The sequence below is a fragment of the Takifugu flavidus genome, chromosome 14, assembly GCF_003711565.1.
Source record: "Takifugu flavidus isolate HTHZ2018 chromosome 14, ASM371156v2, whole genome shotgun sequence".
Classification (NCBI taxonomy): domain Eukaryota; kingdom Metazoa; phylum Chordata; class Actinopteri; order Tetraodontiformes; family Tetraodontidae; genus Takifugu; species Takifugu flavidus.
The window spans coordinates 14,894,767-14,917,013 of record NC_079533.1 but is presented as its reverse complement, the minus strand read 5'-3'; the positions used below and the strand labels follow the sequence as shown (position 1 = coordinate 14,917,013).

General features: G+C 44.3%; 1 protein-coding gene across 1 annotated transcript in view; it reads right to left on the bottom strand.

Moving 5' to 3' along the window:
• Positions 1-10,302, bottom strand: part of LOC130537393 (polypeptide N-acetylgalactosaminyltransferase 10-like) — a 36,369-nt gene extending 26,067 nt beyond the window's left edge. Inside the window, exon 1 of the mRNA XM_057054196.1 lies at positions 10,000-10,302. Coding sequence (XP_056910176.1) covers positions 10,000-10,158 — 159 coding nt within the window. The 5' untranslated portion in view covers positions 10,159-10,302. The remainder of the gene's footprint in view (positions 1-9,999) is intronic.
• Positions 10,303-22,247: the final 11,945 nt, after the last annotated feature.

The window sequence follows — 22,247 nt, the reverse complement described above, 5'->3', positions numbered from 1 at the left end:
TCCGCTGGGATGCCACGCTCTACGCAAAGCAAAATATATATTTCAAACACACAACCTGCTTGTAGGACAGGAGGAGAAGATGGGGTGGAACTAGCGTGACCTGAAAATGTGATTCATCATTAAAGTTAATGAAGCCTTTTAGTGGTCTCTTTAACTGATGACAAACGGGCCACGAGTCAAGTCGCTGTTAGGAAAAGGATTCCCCAAAGACGGACACTTTCAGCTCATTGAGAAATGAGACACGAACGTCGTCACATTTGTAAAATACTAGTCCAAGAAGCCTCCTTATCCTGTCCTCAATGTGTCCCATCGACATTCAAAATGTCCCAAAAATTGTTGTTGGCTGTGAAGATGAAGGTGGGCGACAGAAACATCTCCTGAACATCTCCTAGCTGGAGACCGCAACACCTAAGGGATGTTTCACATCAAGAACGGTCCAGCTGGTGCTGTGATTTACCTCAGACCACGCTACAGACACAGAGTTGACATTATATCTACTTTAACTGGTATTTTTAACAGGATCCACTGTAAAACCTGAACAATCAATCCAATTTTCTCTTCTATATATATTTGACGTATATTAAGTATTTACAAGATTGACATGGGCACAAATGCCTGACTATAGCAGCATCTGCTGATGTCACCCGTGTTTGACGGACAATCAACACGAGGACAGCGTATCTTCAAGGTCTGTTCTCTTCATTTCCATGGAGAGCTGAGGATTATTTGTCATACATATTTAAAAGTCGGAAGTGGAAAGTAAGTGCATTAAAAAGAAAATGGAGAGAGACAGTAAGAGAAGATGACAGAGTAATCTTGGCGAACAGATGGCGATCGCATTTGTGCAGTCAGAGTGGGCTGACAAACGGAGCCCTGATCTGTGATGGAAGACCTGGAATTCATAGCACTCTCTCCGTCTTCCTTATTCCCCCTAAAAGCAAACCCGACGTGCATTTGCGCACGTGTCCAGCAGCTGGACGCGACCGCAGGACGCACTTTCCAGCACGATGTTAATTTCATTTACGTGTCATCGGGTCACTTGACCTTTGGGATAATCGCGTCCCCTAACGTGTGCCACCTGAACGAGGACGCTGGAAACGCAGCGTCTGCGGACGCGGGGCGGCCATCGGTCCTTCATTTCCCCCCGGTGACCTCGATGGAGGGATTTGCAGATTATGAGCAGCCTTGGAAATGCTGGCTGCCTAACCTCATTTCCATGCTGCTGTGGTCTTCTGTTAATCTGCCCGACAGCAGATTATGTCTGCCGTGCGGACAGAGAGCGCCGGATCGGTGCTGCTGCTGTGGGTTCAGGCTCTCAGCAGCTGTCGCTGGACGCTGCACGCTAATATAACATGCCAGCGAGACGCAGAACAAGTCGATTTCTTCCGCTGGCATGATTTGATTTGGCTGTTTATCGTCTCTTAATAATCTGTTCCTGCTCTTATATTGACTCTGTTCATGCAATCACACTAATTAAAAAAGACTTTACGTTGTCCTCAGGACAGATGCAATCACATTGACCGTGCACGAGACCACTAGCACAAAACCATGAGAGATCGCTTTAGGAGTGCTGGTGAAAGAAGAGGAGTTCTGCAGAGGAACACAGACAAACTCTTCTTCTCTTACAAACTGATTTCATGGCCTGTCCCACTATGTCAAAATTTTAGTTTGAATAGAGCCCTGAGGCAGAAACTGGACGCCTGCGTCAAATAGAAATCTGCCCTCCAGTTGTGTCCTATTTATGATAAGAACCAGTTCTATCTGTAGCATCACAAAACAGACTATCAGGATATATTCATATACTATTTATTTTTTTATTTTTGATCCCAATTCTGCTCTTCAGTGTGGTCATTTTTTTCCTCGACTAAATATTTTTTTCTGGGGATTAATGAAATAGCGAGCTGGAAAAATTTAAAGGGACTTGATTACAGCACCGATCTAAACTGCTGTCCAGTCTTTGGAGTAAGGCTTTGCAGCTTTCTCCTGCAGAAGCGGAAGCTTAGAGACACGGAGGGACACGGCAGAAGCGCTGCAGACCGGACTGGACCAAAGCCACGACAGAAGGTTGCATAGCTGCACTCTACACAAACCCGCAAACACGGTTGAGATGTTCATGACAGAGCAAGTGTTTCACCTGCTATTATAGGGAGACTAAGAGCCTTCGGGAGGACTGAATCCTGACTGGATTCTGGATTTTGACATATTGTGATGGATTTGTAAGGGGGCCTGTGTTGTAATTTACAGCTCTGTTACCGGCACCATGATCACAGCTTCTGCTGGCTCCTGTCCAAGCCCATCTGAGCAGAGTGCTGTTCAAATAAGCTCTTTATTATCATGTCTGACGGAGAGGACGCAAGTAAGCACCATACAGTGGCCATTAAATTGCTGAGTTGTGGCGCTGCCAGCTCAAAGAGCATCCTCTAGGCCACCAAACCTCCCTTCACTTTGCAGGGTCCTTGGACCCGATGGAGATCAGGAGAGTGTCCTTCAGGACTCTGTAGGTCAAGGCTTAGTGAAGGAAAAGACCCGGCTGTCACATCAGTCAACCCGACCACTAATTATTCCAGACACGTTGCGCAATGCACGGGGAACCAAGCAGCCTGCAACAAAACAGCTAATTAACAGTTGACTATTCCAAAAACATTCCAAAGGCTGTTGCAAGAGCCAACACAGAGACAACCCGACAAACGTTCTGTTTGAAATAATCAAGATGAAATATCACTGATGGCCTTCTAATCCGAGCCGTCATGAGATGAAATGTATGCCACTAAAAAATCCCTAAGAGGCACAATTGAAAAAGAGAATAATAGAAGGGAAGAATAAAAAAAATCAAGGTGTCATCAAGCTTCAAGAAACGTTTTTTTAAATAAATATATATATATCCATCTTCCAAAATGGTTTCATTACATCCCAAATTATCCAAACCAAAATTCCATCATTACAGCATCTTTCCAGTTTTCTTCCACCAACAGCCAGGAACATATTTCCCCATCCTTTGATCTGTCTTTTTATGTTGCTGCCGTGTTCTGACAGATACATCTGCTTCCATGATGATCGGCAAAGTGGTGGTCCCGGTGACCCTTATCCTGGTCACATCCCTCCATACGTTCGCTCTTCCTGCTGTGCTGGACTATAGTGAGCCGAGGAGCTCCAGCAGGTTTGTTCATTCCCACCGAGAATCATTTTACGGCTCTGTTGGAGGATGGCCATCAACAATCCCCATGGGGATCTTGACAACAGACCACATGAGAGGAACGTGAGGAATAAATGTCAGGACCAGAACTGATGCAGTTTAGTTCTTAGTGTTCGGGACATCCAAGATGTCTAAGCCTGCTGAGAAAATTAAGCATCTAACTATTACTTTGATTCCTGCTTTGATCTATTCTTTCAGACGTTGAACTTGGTTCTTCTTGATGGATGCAAAAACTGACATTTAGCACATAACAATTCCTTAAAAGTATATTTTTGGCTAAAGTAGTCAAATGTGTTTGCTAGGGCAGCAGTCAAGTGACAACAGTATGAATAAAATATCTATTAAATGGCAGATTCCATTAGCTGCTGTCTCAGCCAATTACCCCAAGTTTAGAAAAATTCCCAGCATTCACCTGGTCCTACCCCACACAGCTGGTGTTTCCATGCTTGGCTTTACTACGTAACCGGCGCCAATCAAAATATTCCGCAAGATGAGCAACGTGAAAAGGAAATTTCTCCTGATTATAAGTGGCGATGAAGACAGGTGGGTGATAGTGTCTGTCAGGAGCCATCAAAACCTCATAAATGCTAACAGCGACATCACCTGCTGTTCCTGCTTGTATCCTAGTAGGAAAGGCCACGCTCTAGCGAAGCAAAAAATGCTGCAATTTCTTCCGATGATGGAACGTCAGTCTTCAAACAGCTGCTCAAAAAGGCTGCCGTGGCCTCAGTCTGATTGCTCAAAAATGCTTTAAGGCTAGAAGATGAGGCAGACTGCCTCGGTTCAAAACATTCCTCTGAAGCTCTCTGAACTACAGGAAACATCTATTGCACCATGAGCTGTCCATATGAAAGGAAGCCATCACTTCACAGAGGAGACAGACATGCACCAGCCTAATGGTGAGAGAAGAAAGCTTCCGAGTGCTGGAATGAGGGAAAACATCTCGTTTAGCTTCAGTCAAAACTACGAAGGCAAAACACAGGAATTAAAACCAAATTTAGTCCCGCAGGACAATAATGTGTTGCTGTTTACATGCATATTTTAGCTTGAAGTGAGGTTTTCAATGATCTGAATGTTTGTTTTATAAAATCAGCAGCAATGATAGGAAAACTAAAATGACTAAGTTCTTAGGATTTTACTGTTTAACAAACTAAAAAAAAAAAGATGTTGGTTTGTCAAGGGTCTGCAGGGAAATGATATATCACAGATAGGTTACTGGCCAAAGATGACAGTAAGCACATTAGTGAAGAGAACAGGAAGAGATTGGTCATAGATGCAGCAGCAGCAGCAGGAAGAGCCTCCGGACAGCCCATCATCTGCTGTGGACACCGATCCTTCCACCTCGTGATGGTTGGCTGATTAAACCACCCCGACTGCCGCCCTGCATATCATCCGACCTTTACTGCAGCCGGGCGGGCAAAGACAAGATCCCGCTCACATGCGTGCAGCTTTTATCTCCCATGAATGAAGCCAGGAACAGATAGCCTTTGACTGGCATCAGTACCACCAGAGAGGGAGCTGCACACTGAGCTCTGGGGCTTAGAGCTGGAGGAGGAATGTTTCACCAGTAAAAGAGCAACAACAGACAGGAGGAAGTGGCACAACGGTGCTTCATAAAGGCCGTTCTTGCTTTCTGATGGAGCAAAACAGACAAATCAAAGGATTTTCATTAAAAAAATCCAATTTTGTCTATTTTCTTTAGATTGGAGTAGAGCTCCTTTTTGAGTGAACGTCCACAGTTGTGAATGTTAATCACAGCCTCACTATTGTCCACCTGTTGCTAAGCAGCATTTTATCTCTGTTCAGTGTAAATTCATTCAGCATCATTTACATACGATGCTTCAGACTTCTAGATTCTACTTTGTGTCATTCTTTTATCTCCTTCAGCCATAAACCCCCCGTCCGTTAAATGGCGTCGAGGCTGTTTATTCTTGAGCCGGTTGGGCTCCGAGGGTCTCGATGACAGTTAATGACGCCTCATCAGCGGCAGCAGTAATTCCACAACTTTCAGGTATTCATCAAGGTGGTATCAAGGCGTCATAACAACAGTGGAGCGGCAGTAGATTCATCTCAGCTTCATCCTCATCCTCAGGTTCCGTCAATCAAGCTCTTTCAAGTTGATCGTGTTCTTCTCCAGGGCTGAATTAAGGCCATTCCTGGGCTGAACTAAAAGGCTAAATTTAAGTCTTGTAATGCCATCTTGGTGCATTTTCAATAGGGCCTCATCATGCTCTGTTCATGATTTTGGATTTAAAAGAGATGTGAACAGGGGTTTAAATGAATAATCTTGTGTCTGTGAGCGTGGATTTATAAAATGAACTGTTCAGGTTAATGCTTTCAAGAATGATAAATAAATTAGCACATCTTGGTTTCTGTGTGGCTGAGCAGAGTGAAACTCAACCCTGATCTTAAATTGGCATCTAGGGAGCAGCTTAATCATCTGAAAGGGGAAAAATTGCTGCATAACCCACGTGGCTGTAATTAAAAGCCTGACTCTTTGCTCCCTATCCACAGGCTGTCTGCTGCACCTGTCTCTCATTTGGCTCCTTGTGCCGATCTGGGGCAAGAGAACCCTGACAGGCATACAGAGCAGCTCCCGCACGGGCTCAGCCGGCGCTGCAGAGAGTCAACGTCTGCCTTGTGTGAGGAACCTGGGGAGGAAACGCTCTCCAACAGAGTTAGCCTGTGAACAAACACTTCCTTTAGCGGCTCTGGCTCCCTACCCCCCACCCTGACCCATCTCCTAGCTCAATATGATAAAGTGCACCGACTAAATCTGCAGTGAACGACTTTCATCCCTCAGTCGTCCCTATTTTAAGAGGCTTAACAAAGAGGCAAAATCTCATATCTCAGACTGGCCGCAGAGCTAGCCTCCAGCTAACGATGCTAACATCTCTTCTTGGAGAAGGTGACACAATTGTCCTACTAGATGTTTCATCCCAGTCGATGAAGGATCTCCTTCAGTCGCCTCACTGAACACAAAACTGCTTTTTGCTCAGCAAGTTGAGCACGCACGTGTAACCTCTCCCTACATGCACGTGAAAACAAACTTGAAGCTTGGCCTATAATTAAATCATTTGCAGATTTCAATAAAGTCCCCCAGTAGCACCAAAATGTCCCTTACATATTCAAGAGGACTCCTGCCTCGAAATGTGTGCGTCATCGTCAACCAATGAACAAGGAAAATCAAAAAGCCTGTTAAATTGTCGTAATCCCGCTCACACCCCACCTAATTGCTCTTAACCACACAGGACTCAGAGTTGATGTGATTTCCTTAATTGTAAAGAGCTCCCATTTCCCACGCTTGTTCGCAGGAAATTTGATGCTCTCTGAAATTACTCCCCAGAAAATGCGCCTTGAGGAGACTTCTCTTCAGAATAGCACACATGCTGCCCTCCATTCAATTTAACTTTGGTTTCTGTGCACTTTGGATTCTCGATTTTCTCCGCAGGTGGCGCCTCCAGGATCCCAGACGCTCTGAAATCACGCCTGCGACTGCCATGAGAGATCCTCCTCCCCCCCCCCCCACCACACACACAAAAATGTTAACAGAGCAGGAGATTTTTTTCACACAACCACGGGCTGAACTCTTATTCAACTTTAATGTCTGTCAGAACAGCAGAACGGGACACAGACATAGAGCTGCGGGTCAAACTGGAAAAACTGGGACCTGGAATTCCAGGCAGCTGCACAGAAGCAGCCGATTGGATGATTTTACCAGCGAATGTCTCAGAAACACGAGAGCTGCCTGAACACAGAATATCACAGTAAATGTTTTCAGTCGACACCGAAAGGTTGAAGGTTTGTTTGCTCTCCGCACCAAAGGGCAGATGTCACACTTCCAGGGGCTTCCAGCCCTCTGGGAGACGAGAAGGCAGAAAAGGGTCAAAGAGAACTGATTTACATTGTGACAAACGGCCTGGAATTCAAAGTCACTGCTGGGGTATTTATTCAGGAAGGCGGGAGTGATCATTTCTATGACATGCTTTGGTTTCTCAGGCATAAACTCTTTTCTCCCAGCTGGGATTAGTCCTTGACCCGAGACCTTCAGTAGATGTCCATGTTTACTCTGACCCCCCCACTCATTAAAAGGACTGTTTCTGGGTGACCTTCTGCTGGTTTAAGAACAGTCCAGAAAGTATGTGCGTCTATGTATGTGTGGGTGTGTGTGTGTGTGGGTGTGTGTGTGTGTCTGGGCCTGTGCTGCGGCTGAACACAAGGTCCTGTGGTGATAAATGAGCCAGTAATCCAGCCCAGAGTGCGTGGCTCATAAAAGTGGCCTCCAGCGTGTAAACGCCTGTATGATGCTTATTTCGCTGAGACGGAGGCGCAAATTTTTGCAAGCTTTTCTTTTTTCAGGGGGATATTTTAGCCTCTACGGGGACAGTAAAGCAAATTTGCACGTTGATCCAAATGACTAAATGAGGACAAACATTCAGCTAGCACACGGTTCGCTAGTTTATTAAATGAGGAAGTGAATACGTGTCATCAGCAGCCTGTAGAGTCACAGCCAGTTTGTATATATTTAAAACAGTAAAGGTAGACCATGATGACTATTACGCCTGCTAGATTTGATCAGCGACAAGGTAACGTGAACATGAACCATTGACAATCACCTGTTGGACTCCATATCACCAGATGTTCAACAAAGTTTCAATTGGACACTGAATTACAGGCGCCATCGCTGCTTTGACTTGTACTTCAAGGTGTAATTGACATAAATGCTACTGTAACAACATTACTAAAGGTTGGGCTGTGTTTCCAGGATACAGTTACACTCAGTCAATAAGTGGAGTCCATAGTCCAGAGGTCCTCTCTGTCAGACCCACAGGAAATAAAGTAGCACCTCATTATTAGCATAACATCAACCTTCAGCCTCTGAGGAAGCACCTTAAAGCTGTCTGGTCTTACAAGGGCAAATGTGAGGTGAATCTAGCCCACTCTAACCTGTCCACCCCAGCACAAGCGTGGTCCCGGACAGCAGCCGGAGCAAGGTTATTTTAATTACGACCAGCACGCTGGCGGGCAGGAACCTGAAGCCCACCGCTGCACTTGCGCACCACTGCATCGGTTCCTTCTGATTCTTCAGATAGCAACAGTTGTCGGAAGGATGAGAACGCGATGGTACGTTCCTGGTGGTGAACGGTCATGTCTCCCTGTCTGAACCCGGTGGGGGTGGGGGGGGTCGCGGCGCGTTTCCTTCGGCTACAGCTCAGACGCAGCGGCCCGATTTGAATTCTGCTCGCCGCTCTCATCTTGTCTAACCTCCACTTAACCTGAGCCGCTGGAGCAAAAGCAGGGGGAAGCTGCGCCCACTGGTTCAACAGGCATCCTTAATAAGCCGCGGTAAAAGTGCAAATCACCAGCCTGTCACCGTCACGACAGGCCGCCGACAGCTTACCAGAGCGGGCGGAAATATTCCACATAGGGTGGTTTCAGCGGGTCGAGGCCTCGAGAGACACGTGTGTGCTGCTCGGGTCATTTTGAAATGTGCTTTACAGTATAATATACGTTGATGGATTTCAACACAAGATCAGGGCCTAATCATGAAAACCTGCCTTTGCTTCATCCTTCTGCTCTTCCCAGACACGCCTGTCTGACTGGATTAAACTGCGGGTTACGCCCAAAAAGGAATTAGAATCAATGGTTTTCGGTAGATTCCCTCCCTTTAAAAACACCCTCCTCCCACTGCTGGATCGAGCCGACATTTATACCAACCAGCCTATGTTTTCCTTATCCCGCCTTTCCGGAGGTTCGACAGCCGTTATCACACGGGCACCTAATATGCAACGAGCTTTTCCAGGCCCTGCAGATAACCTTTAATCCCATTCATAATGCCGGTTGTGACAGCAAATCCGAACTTGGGCAAAGAAAAGTAATCCTTGGAGAGGATCCACACAGAACAAGACAGTTTTATCATCCTCACAATACCGTCAGCAAATTAACTGCAGCCACTGATAAAACGCAGACTGACATTCTTGGTGGGGATTTGTCAACATCTCCAAAAGCCAAGGAGGGGAAAAGGTGGATGGACAGTAAGAATAACTGTCTCCGACATTCCCCACTTTCAATCATCCTTTTTTTAAAATTTATTTAGGCATCTTTAATTAATCTGAATGTTTACCAACACAGAGAATGAGAGGAAGATGTGCTCCGCTGTGTTTTGAAGGATGCTGCAACATCTCTCATATCAATCCAGATATGACGCGTTGTGTCATAGATTTGCGGCAGGTTGGCGTTTTGTAACTGTTGGTAGGTCAACATAAGCAGCGCTGCCCATTAGCTGGTGCGTGTGCACGTCAGCCACCACAGCCCTGACATGTTGGGAGGGGGGCAGCGACCAACCCCGCCGTGATTTCGTCGCCCCCCCATCACGTTGACGAGCGGAACTGTTGCGCCTTCAGCGGCGCGCTGACGCTCGCGGCGCGCTGACGCTCGCGGCGCGCTGACGCTCGCGGCACCACCGCTCGCGTTTCTCTTTAACTGGCAACTTCCTGGAGTCCGAAGTGCAACCGGCCGCGTCGCTGCAACTTCGCCGCGTTGCTCAGCTCAGCTACGTGGCTGTGCGGTTATCCCACCGAATGAGACATGAGCCCAGAACGCCCAGCCAAGGCTGGCGAGGGGTCCATTTTGTAAATCACGCACGGGCACAGCGTGGGAATGTAAACGCTGACGAACCCGCAGCGTTCCAGGCCGTTTGTGCCGCTGCTGCTGCGGCGTTTAGAACTCACATTCCTTGACGCTTCGGCTACTGTAGCAACAGAGAAAACAACTCGCAGCTCCGCCGAACTGACCCGAATCCTTACCTGAACTAGCGGAATGCCGCCCGGACCGTCCAGTGTGTCGGGCGAGTTGTCGAACACTCGGTCCCGATACAAAGACCACAGCCCGACATTGGGGAGGAAAAGAAGAGCTACTATGGCCAGCCCGACGAACTGCAGCAGCCTCTTCTGTTTCCGCCTCATGGCTACAGAACAAGGCGTGTGGAGCAGCGGCAGTTGAAAAGTGGCAAGTCCCGAACCCCCCCGCTTTCAGAAGCGGAGAGAACTTTCACTCTGACCGGGGGACAGACGCCGGCGCTGTGACGCTGCGCTGCGGCCACAGCAGCTGCCGCTAGAGGGCGCGTCTCTGTTCCGGCCACGGAGGAGGTATTGGAGGAAGAGGAGGAGGAAGAGGAGATGGTGGAGGAGGCGTAAGTGGGGGTTCAACCAAGAGAAGTTTGAAATGAACTGGAAGTTTTATTGACCGAGTTTCGCTAACAGCTATAGCTAACGCTAATAGCTATAACAAAACTCAACAAGTAGTCTAAATATCCACATGTATCCACACTGTTCTGTAAGTGTGTTTTTGCATTAAATTGCACCACAGAAATCTGCCTTTCAATGAATGAACACAAATAGTAGTTTTTCCTTTTTCCCTCAGGTGAACTAAAGTTATTATTGATGTTGCCACACATTATTTGTTCCCAAGGAAATAAGTATTTCCTATTTATATTCCAGGATGGATGGATGGATGATGGATAGATGGAGGATGGATGTTGGATGGATGGAGGGAGGGAGGGTGGATGGATGGATGATGATGGATGGATGGATGGATGATGGATGGATGAATGGATGTTGGATGATGGATGGATGGAGGAAGGGAGGGAGGATGGATGGATGGATGGTTGGATGGATGGATGGATGGATGGATGGTTGGATGGATGGATGGATGGATGGCCAAAACAACTCCACATTTTATATCTAAACTTTGTCTTTTTACACTGAAACCTATTTCCTGAAGCGTAAAGTCGTTTAAGCTTAATGTTGTTTCATTTTACAACCCCAGAATTAGAAGCACAACTCTGCAGAAGCCTGTGTCGATTTAGGATTTCTCATCTTGACCAAAATCTCTTCAACTTGGCTTCTAAAACTCTCTGGACCAGCTTTCTTGGATGATTACGAACACATCATAAATAAAGGGTGTGTCACCTTGCTTCCCCTCTCTTTGTGTACAGATATATTTAAAATCTTCTTCATAAATTCTTTATACGTGTCAGTGCATTGCTCGCCTGTTTCCTGTTTGTTAATGCACAAAGGCAGATGCTGACAACTGCGTATGCCACTCAGTGGGGATTTACCAGGATGACTTCTGCATTTAGTGATATCATGTGGTTGTTGAGCTGTGGTGCGTCCTGCAGAAAGTAACTATAGTATTTTGCATCAAAGTGAAGAAGTGAATGTTTTGACTATTGATAAAAATGGAAATGCAAGTACACAAATTCTGCCAGAAGATGGCTGCCAGAAAATAAAGGTCAAAGAAATGGAAGTTACAAACCAGAAACAGAGCCCAGCAAATTAAAAATAGAACAGCAGAGAGAGTAAGAACACAGAAGAGGTCTGTTCAGCTCACACTTGTCCTTATTAGGCTCACGGTCCATGCACACAGTCAACAAAAGATGGTGATGTACTGTTGAGATAATGATGCCCCAACGACAGATGAGGTGTTTTATTTATTTATTGTTTGCGCATTAACTTTTCAGTTAAACATGGAAATGGAAACAAATGTCATTTTTCATTATGCTGTCGGAACAGGTCTTCAAAATGTTCTGCTCATCAGTCAGACCGGTCTCAAAGGTCATATTTTGGGACAGACAGATAAGGTTTCATACAGGAGGCTACATATTTTATTCTACAAAAATTGTAAAATGTGATGTTTAAGAGCGGGTTAATATTTAACCTCACAAAGTGAAACCAGTACAAATTGAGAGGAAACAGTCATAAAATGGGGAAGTTTGGTTATTTTTGCAGTGGAATCTGCCTGGTTTTATTTAAGAATGCATTGTTGCCATTTTTTAGTGATTGAATGGATGTTTTAGTTCAGCCACTCATTTGCTTCTTGTATTTCCGAGGTGAGCACACAAAATGAAATCCACCGAAAATTGCCAAAAACACAGTCAGATCTGGCCGGTCATCTTCTGAAGCCAGTCCAGCGAGGCTCCGTTCTGGTTGAGCTAATCTGAAATCTTGATATGAAGTTTTTTGGCTGAGGAAAATTGGCTGATGCCTGATGCAGCTGCCTCCTCACTTCATGCTGTTCTCGACAGTGTGACAATTTATCTACTCCATCTATCTGGTGCTCCTGTGGCTCTGCCGTGTTGCGAGATTAGATTTCTTCCCCCAATCTTTTTCCAGGCTTAGCTGTATCTGTTTGTGTCAGAGCTCAGGTGCTTGAAGAATTCTGGAGATTGTTTTCCTAACCTCATTTTAATTGATGTTTTATTTTGCTCACATAAAGTTAGGAAATCACGCTGGTGTCTACCGCTGTTCTGCTCTTTATTCCCCAGTTTAAGACGTGTAATGCGGAACACCATGTGCACGAGAGCAGGTGAGTTATATTTTAAGATGCAGGCCTATATTTTTAAAACACCTGTCATCTTCCTGGTGCGGTTTCCATCAAATACAGCGCTGAGGGTGATGCGCAGTGAAATGCGTCGTGTACAGGGTCTAATGGGAAAGAACCAGCTGTCAGATCACTTGTGATGACACACTCTTTGCTTGAATCATTGGTTCACTGAAATGATTCCAGTGTGGGTATGGATCCATCACAGGTGAGTTATTTTCAATCCGTCTCCGCGGTGCTGCCGGTAACACTTTATTCTGGATTCTGCTCCTTCTGAAAGGACCGAGCGTTCCGAAACCGAGTCAGGTTATTATTGTGAGCAGCACGCTTGCTGATTTATTTAGCTGCCACTGTTCTGGTTGAGTTAATGGATTAGCGTCTGAAAGTTGCTTGGGTTTGCAAAGAGAATTTTTAGAATGCGCGTTTCACTGAAGACAGTTGTGGATTCCGAAAACATCTTCTGGATAATAACACAGGTAAATATTTGTTTTCTATAAAATCTAGAGGCACTGTTTTCCGATTCTCAGCACTTGAAAAGTGTTGTTGAGCCAGACATAAAAGCGTTTGCTCAAATCGATGGTAGCTATTTACGTGACAGGAGCAGCAACGTTGGAACATGCCCTGCAGAAAGGGACGGCCGCTTCATAATTGTTATCATAAATGACTCAGTGCCAGAATGAACACAGCTAATAGCTTTGAGGACACAGCAGTCAAACTGTTGTCTGTCACCGGAGGAATAAAGACCTGCTAACAGGTCGTGTTTCTTTGAAAACTAGCTTGATTTTTCTTCTCCTGGTTTCCTGTAAATTCACGCAGAGCCTACAACAGCAGCAGGAGCTCTTATAAAGCCCAGGGCTGCTCAATCACCATAATTTAGAGGTTGCAGGGTTCATCCATAATTCATGGCTAAAGATGCTGAACAGATTGAATTGTCACAATTCAGGCTGCTGCTCTCAGTGAGAAAAGCAGATGAATGAGTGCATAAAAGTCATCATAGCTAAAGCAACAGCCACAAATTCTGACTTTATGTCAACACTGGCTAAGAACAAGATAATTACACCCAGGTAAGTTTATAACGACTTAAATACTTGCATATTAACAGATTCAATTCACACTTTTCTGCAGATTCTCTCATCCAAAAGTGTAAAGATGTTGGCTCAGCAGTAATTCTGATGCCCGTTCATTTCGCCCTTATATACCGATGTGCCGGGAAAGGCTCTTATTTCTATTGAACAGTCCACACGTGACACTACTGAAGCTCTCATGTTTGTGGGGAGCTTCAGGCCTCATGTGTCTGCCAGTGTGAAGAGCTGGTGCTTGAAATATCTCTTAAGTGTGTCTGAGGTGGAGGACGTGCAGATGTCTGCAGGTAGAGCTCTCCAGAGGCTTGGGTCTGGGACACTGAGAGCTTTGTCTCCGAATGTTTGGAAACCCCAAAGCCTCAGGCAAGATTCTGCTGCGGTAGTCCAGGCACCAGGTTATAAGGATGCGTGTTGACATTCAGGGTTTTCTTTTTTTGTCGTCCAGACAATTGACCAAGACATCTGGGTACCATCAGCATAGAAATTAGGCCGTGTGTACAGATGATTCGATCAGCAGAGAGCCCGTGTAGGTGGAAGAGGAGAGGTCCAAATACAGAGCCTTGGAGAACGCCAAGGTTGAATGAAGTTGGGTGGGTGGGACGTTTGTAAGTAGTAGCAGATATTTCCATTGCAAAGGTATGAGTGGGACCCCAAGAGAGGCTGCCAAGGTGAGACAAAGCAGGGTATGTTACTGTGGGAGGAGCTAGTTTAGAAGCATCAATACGCTTCACACAGCGTATCACCAAAGCTCAGATGTGTTGACAACGATGCACTTCGTGGGGACAGATGTGATTCTTTTAGAAGTTTGCATGACCTCCACAACTCCCCTGCAGTATCTGGATCCTCTGAGCGCCTCCATTAGTGACGCATGTTGGAGGCAACCTGTGTGCAGTGAGATCCAGATCCCATTTGTCCAGGAGTGTGGCAGGGATTTGCATCTCCATTACTGCAGGGGACCTGCTTGAAGGTGAGACGATTTGTACTTGTCTCTCCCTCTGGTGACGTGACAGAGCGGCTGTGTGGAGCTAACACATTCTCGTCCACAATTCTATGTTTTTTGCTTTTCATTTCCGGAAGTATTATTATCAGAAATCTGTTCCTTCTGCAATAAACATCCCCCCCAGGAAAATACCCATTAATGGGAAGCAAGAACTCAAACGTCTCATCAGCAACGGAATCTCAAAGGAATCCCACTGGAGGATCATTTTTCCTGTGTTTCCTTCTTTCTGTAGGATCACTGCACATTCTTATAACACCACATCTACATCTCAGGAGTCTGATTAAAGGTCATCTTCTAGACTCACCGGGGCTTTGAAGCATCAGTAAATGTAAAGCTATTTCACATATCTATTTGTTCAGACTAACCACATGATAAATATTCCTTTACATCTGTCAGTCTGCAGCTCTCAGGGGGGTCAATGATCACAAGCTTCCTTCCTCTCTTCCTCAGATATTCTACATCTTCTCCCCCATCCTGCATCTCTTTGAGAAAATCTCTGAATTAACAAGGAAAAACATTATGCTTTCATATATATGCAAGGAGATTTTTTCGATTTATGAGGATATTACTGGCTATGTGGTTTTCTTAAATATAGGAGAATATAAAGTATTAATATTTAATGTGAAGCATATCAAAGTAGCCTGCAATAAAACAGTCTGTGTATCTGAAATACTCTGTGACTAAAAACTTAAATAAAATACAGCATTTTAGTATTTTGGTTTTTGATACAGTTAGTTATATAAAATCTTTGAAAAACATAAAATATCTCATTAATCATATGTAACTATAGTAACGGTACACGTTAGCCATAAATAACCACTTACTAAATTGAACATTATATATATGTGTGTGTGTGTGTGTGTGTGTGTGTGTGTGTGTGTATGTTTTAATGCCCATTAAAGCCAGATAACCCTATAAAAATTGATGTAGTTGAAATGTCAATCACACTAATGGAGGTTCTTCTCCATGATTGACCCAACTGGGCCACCGTCAGGAGAAAGAACTGTCTCCTGGGAACCTGATCGATGATAACTCAATGATTGACAGATACGCTGTTGTAAAACCTAGTAATGTGTGTTAGTGACGGAACATGTCAAGGGTCTGCTGTCTCCGCACTGTGACCTTTTTACTATAATATTTTTTTTTTTAAAAAGCTAAACAGATCAGAAACAATGTCAGTGAAAGGCAAAGAAACAGAAATAGAAGGTCACCGGTGGCAAAAATTACAACAAGGAATCCTCTAATTCACTTTGTCCTTTACGACTGCCGGTATAACATGTGACCAGTCGGCCATTTTAAAGCTCCCTCAGGCTCTTCCATGTGGCCACCTGTCCATGAAGCCCATCTAATCTGCCTCATATTGAGAGGACAAAATGTGTCTGAATAAAGAGTCGCATCTGCTCCACAAGGGCTGTTTGGCACTTTATGGCCTTGATAGCATCAATGGGACTGATGCTGGGACTGATGATGATGATGATGATGATGACGAGGATGATGACAATGAGGATGAGGGTTGACTCCTGGCTGCTGGACACCTGTAACTGAACTCCTTGACTTATTGTTCACACAGGCAAAACATTAAAACCCGCCATTATTGTATTTAGATTACAACCGATTTACTGTGTCTTGATTCACACAATCTTCATCAAATAAAATTCTTTCGCAAAAAAATCCTCACATGAAAATACATTTGAATCTCAAAATCTGAAATACAGTAATGAACGATCAAATCAAGCGAAGTGCCATCTGCACGTTTATTATTGTGTTTTATTTTTGTCTTTTATTAATACCGCACGACCAGTGATCCAGTTAATGCACCGGTTGCCTGGATATTGGACGGAGGGGGCTAACCTTCAGCGTTCTTGTTCCTTAATAAAATTAATGTAAAATGGTGATACAAAAATCTCTATTACTGGTGAACAACGCATAATAACAACTGCTTGTTGCTGGCTCAAGTCAAAAACGTGCTTGGCTTATTGTGATTTTTGGTTTATTGCCATTTTAATACATGTTGCAGATATTAGAAACTTTTTCAGGTTAACGACATATACTTATACGTTTTGTTGCAATTCCATTTGCAATCACGCTATATTAAAGTTATGCTGCTAACGGTAATTAATTAGCAACATCATTTCAATGTTTCATTTACTCACATGTGTTCTAATGTGTTGATTAGGAGAGTTTTAAATGAGAAGAAAGAACAAGGGAAGCCAATTTAACTTGACTAAAAGTTGGGGCAAGAACACCTCGCAGCGCTGCGCCTCGTTATCCTCATGCAAATGAAAACACACGCCAAAAATGCTGCCGATGTACAAAACTTGAAAGAACAAAAGAGAGACAATACATTTGCACAGCTGCTGTATGAATAAAGTGTTTGAGTGATGATGCACCAACTTGTCTCTTCCCCCCACTTCAGTAATGTACCGGAAAAGATTGTCACTATATACTGAGGTTCATAATTTAGACCAACACTGCCAGTAAATATAGAGGAGCAAGAGCAAGTTCTCTTAAAATACAACAGAAAAAGACTAGTTGTTACAGGAAAACTCTTGCTTTGCCACTTAAGTGCCTCGGAAGCTTCCTGAAGCTGTCATGGCATTAAGTGGAGACCATTTTATTCATGTTAGGCCATCAAACCTCCAGTTAAGGTTAAACTTATGTGTGACACCCTAAAAATCAGCCCGGGTTCAGCTTCTTTATCCAGAAGCTCTAAACTCATTAAAGCGGTGAAATGTCTAAGACGTGGATTTCATTTTAAATAGTTGTTAAGGTGGTGTTTCTCTCCAGTAGCTCTTAATTCCCTAATCATTTCTCTTGGCTTCCTACTGTACGTACGCTGATAGTCTGCATCTATCGGTGATGTGTTCGTAGCTGGAGTGATATTGCTTTTGCAGTGTGGTCCATTTATCTGAGTCTCATGCGATGTCATACGATGCTGAGCTTGTCACACTGCCTCTGAGAGGCACCACGGGATAATAATCGCTGCAATATATCTAGTATCATTTTGGAGGTTACACTAGTTGCCTCCAGGATTCTAAAATGTTAAAGGGGTTCTGTTTTTATCTCTTCTTTCTCCCTTTTCAGGCTATACTGCAGGAAAACCATGACTCATTTATCTCTTGTTCTCTGATCTCATTTGCAAGTGAAATACAGACAAAAACTTTACAGTCTTCTAACTTTTGTGCTGTGGGTAGGAATGTGCTTTCAAGGTGAAGGTCACAACAGATCCTGACTCTATAGCTCAACTATATTCCTGTCAGCCCTGCACACATTTTACTTCCTTGTCACTGGGGTCTTTTATAAAATGTAGAGTCTCTGCAAACGGTTAGTAATTAGCATGTTGCTCTTGTTCTCGAGTTGTAGCCAATAGTTTGGCTAAAAGGTCATTGATCTTGATCTTTGACTGCTGACCCAACTTCCTCTTACAGTCTTGTACTCAAAGGCCACAAAAGTTAGTGAAAAAGATATGAAATTGAAGTCATTTTTTAAATTAAACGAGAGGTGCAAAAGATGGTTGCTTTGAGTGTTATTTTGAACCCATTGGACTCGAACTGCAGTTCTCCATCTGCAGAACGAAGACTCATCATTAAAACCCAGATTGGTTCCCAGAATGAGAATTTCAAGTTTGCTGGCGTGTTCGAACCCGTCTACTCACCCAGCTTTCTTTCCTTATGCAATGGAAGGATGTTGAATTATGAAAGGTTCCCAGACAAGGTTTCGCCTAATGAATAAAAAATCTCCGAACATGGCTGTCCCAGATTTCCTCATTGCACACAGATCTTCCTCAGTGCCGAAACACCTCTACGAAAAACACTCATTATGACTTGACCAAGGGGTTGACTCAAGATCTGGATCTGCATATAAGAGCAGGGTGGACACACACGCTGCCCATTGCTGCTCAGTTTTCAGGATGCGTGACCCAGAAGAGAATCCATGATGAGATATTTCAGATTCTAAAATGCAGCAAAATTTTATCCAGCCAGTAAAACCAGTTCTGTTTGTCAGGTTTGAACATCGGTTGAACTTTGAGAGACTGTGGCCAAACTTGTGAGAGACGCAGCAAAAGCTGTTCATGGTAAAACGCGAACCGTGTGAGAATCAGCGGCAGTTTCACCCCCCGCTAAGAAAAAGCTGCACCAAACAGCGTCAGATGTTCTCCCTCTCTTCGATGAAGCAGCAAGGGAGTAAACATGTGTGCCGTGCGCAGCTTACCAATGAGGTGCTGCATTAAATTTTAAATTTGATGCAACATTTGATTCTATTACAATTCTCCTTTGAGGGCTGCCAACATTGGGAGCAGCCTCAGGGAGTGGGTCTGTCACCCTTTTGTCCAGCTTCTTTGTCTGTGACCCCTCTGACTTCTGAAGATTATTAAAAGCTTTAATCAGGGAATACTCAACACACAGTCAGCGCAGAACAAACAGAAAACGCAGTCAGATGCCAGCACGTTCCAGATCATTTGCAAAGTGCAGAGATTTTTACAAAATTGCACCACCACATGAGGGCCATTAAGATGCTACTGCAGGGAGCCGAGCTGCAGGTCCCAGATACTGCAGAACACGACTGTACAGATGAAAGCGAGCGCCTGTTGTTTCCCCTGAAATCACAGAGGTTTGTCACAAAAGGCTCAGCGGTCTGTACCATCAGTATTTTTGTTCCTTTATTGGAGGATTCACAGCAAGTGACAGTGGAGAGGAAGCTTCCTCCATCTTGAAGTTTGGTGAACACAAACAGAGCAACAGGACTCAGTCATTCGCCATGTAAGAGCATCACAGGGAGCAGGTTTTCACCGTGGCTGCATAAACACCTGCCTTATCGGGTGTGCAGATGCTGGCGGTGTGTGTACCTGCAACCGAAATATACGAGCCTGCACGGGATGCAGGGATGAAATACAACCTGGAAACTGAATGTTCACACATCTGAATACTTGTCCTGTAAATCACTGCTTTAAAAAACACACTTTTTCCACAATCTTTGCACACAAAGAGCGATGATGAACGAGGTGTCATTGGGATTCTCTTCTCTCCTGTGTGTTGGTGTGTGTGTTGTGACACGATGGCTCTCTGGGGGTTTACATTGATCTCCCCCCCAGAACTGCAGCGCTGTAGAGAAATGACAACAGCATTCATCATCATAGCCGTCCTTTGTATTGACTGGACACGACTATAATACCCGCTGACAGTGAAAGAGTGTTGTCTGTGTGTTGGGGCAGTGCACAGTTCCTCATGTTGCTTTCACACAATGGACACACAGAGACTCGTTTGGCAAAAAACTGAACATTCAGATTCAATGTCATCTGAGCCAGAGGGAGAACGATTTTCCGCTGTGCTTTAAAAGTGTCTTAAAGTCCAGTGTTGCATTCATGTTACACACAAAGGCTCCCACCCAAGGGATGCATATGTTGACATACTACTGGAACCTGCAACGCCCACAGCAGAACGGACACGTGCATAGAGCACCACGTCATGCTGCATTCGTATGAGACGCTGTAGCACAGTTCAGAAGGGTGAGATACAATCGGGTATATGAGAAAATGTTCGCTGATCAGCATCAACCATCCTGACGCCGTAGGTCCCAAAGAAAAGTGATGAAGAGGAAGAAAAGGAGAGAGATAGGTCATCCTGGGTCAGCCGTAAAAATGAAAACGCGTGCGGCGTTGAAGCCTCTCTGTGTGGAGTCGGGACGCCCTCGGAATGATGGAGGGGCTGAGCACGCTGTTACACACGTGAGGATGTCCTGCGAGTAGATTTCTGATCAGTTTTCCCAAACTGGGAGGACAGAATCCACTTTTAGCCAGTGAAGCTAGACATCAGCAGAGTGCTGGAGTACAGATAATGTCGACCTTTACATGCCAAAACCAGTTGTAAAAACTGTAATAGCGCCTTTAAAAGAAGCCGTCCCTCAACTGGTCTGTATTCATCACAACTGCAGCCGTAAACAGGATTGCTGCTTTTTTGGTTTGGTTTTCGAAAGGTTAGCTCTTCTCTTCTCTCAAACTGGAGTCCTGTAAAAGAGAAAACTATAAATGTCTCTTTACCTTAACTGAGGTGCAGCCTGGTGGCGCCTTCATCCATCTATCATTTACCAGGAAAACCAAACTTAAATGTGAGTCTTGAACTGCTTCGTTTGAAGAAGAGCCAATCAGAAGAATCCCTCAGCTGACCAGCAACATAGAACGTGACGGGCCTTGAACTGGCCGCTGTAAATGCATTCTCATTCTCATTCTCATTCTAGCTTTGCAGCCGACTTGGCAATTTGTTTTTTTTTTTGCAGGTTCTCTCTGAGGTTTTCACCCGGCAGTGTGTTCACAGTCTGGTAATCTACTGGGCTGGCTAACAAGATGTGGAATTGAGTATATTGCGCGTCGATAGAAGCCTTGCTTGACTCTGGAATTCTAAAGGAAGTATTTAGTCAGATGCCACGAAGCAGCTGAAGCAAGAAGAACACAACTGTCATCCGACCAAAAAGCAATAATCAAACCACTGAACTCCTCAGAATCCTTCCTGTTACCATCATCCACACGAGCTGCTTACAATCTGATGGTTCTAAACGATGATCTGCGTCTCCTGGTCCGTTAACTCTGCAGCGTGCACCAGCCTCATATTACACCAAAAGAATGCTCTTCTTATCTCAGGAGAGATCACTCGTAGTCTAATGTATTTTTCTATGGCTTTTTATGCATTCGAACAGCGAGCTGTCGAGTCAGCATGACGGCATTTGGACCAGCAAAATCAAAAAGGCTGTTTTCCAGCTGTAATAACTGCATAGGAAATGTATTATTAATTTAATTCCATCCTGCAAACATCACAGCGAGTCTGTAAACATGTAAACACCCTGCTGAGAAGAGAGAAAGTGGACGGAAAAGTCATACATTAATCATTAGAGCATAACACGCACAGCAATTAACAGGAAGAGTTTGTTTTTTTAAAAGGTATTCTTACAATATAATATCTTGAAGGGGTTGTTTTTATACGATATCAACTCAACTCAACTCAACTCAACAAATATCATTTATAGATCACCCACAAGCTTAATATTCATAAAAGATATACAAGAACAATCACTGTAATTCCAAAAATACACACATGACCATGACGAGCACCGATATTATTACTAGTAGGACACGTTTGTATTAATTAAAAGGAGATATTCAGAAATTAAAAAGTTTAGCGTATGAAACACAAAAAGAATGTTTTTTTTTTTTTCAAATGGTAGGATTCATAAAAACCTTCCCAGAAGTTTAATAGCTTCAATCTGGAGGTGTAATGAGTGAGAGCAGCAGGAAGTGATGGATGTGGATCTGATTGGGACCCGAAGAAGCAACTGCTGTTTAACCTGGGTTATGAGGACACGTGGGGGAGCCTTGAGCTGAATTCTGAGCCCTGTTCTAGTCAGTCAAAATCATTAATAGCTTTTTAATCATTTCCATTTTTTTTTAAAGAACGTGTGGGCAAACCGATTAACCACATTCAGCACAATTTCAACTCGCCATATTTCTGAAATGAATGTTTTTTCCCTGCAGGAAGCTCTGCAGTCTTTTCCATTTCTGCTGAGGTTTTATTTAATTTTGCCTCAGAGACGTTTCCTTCTG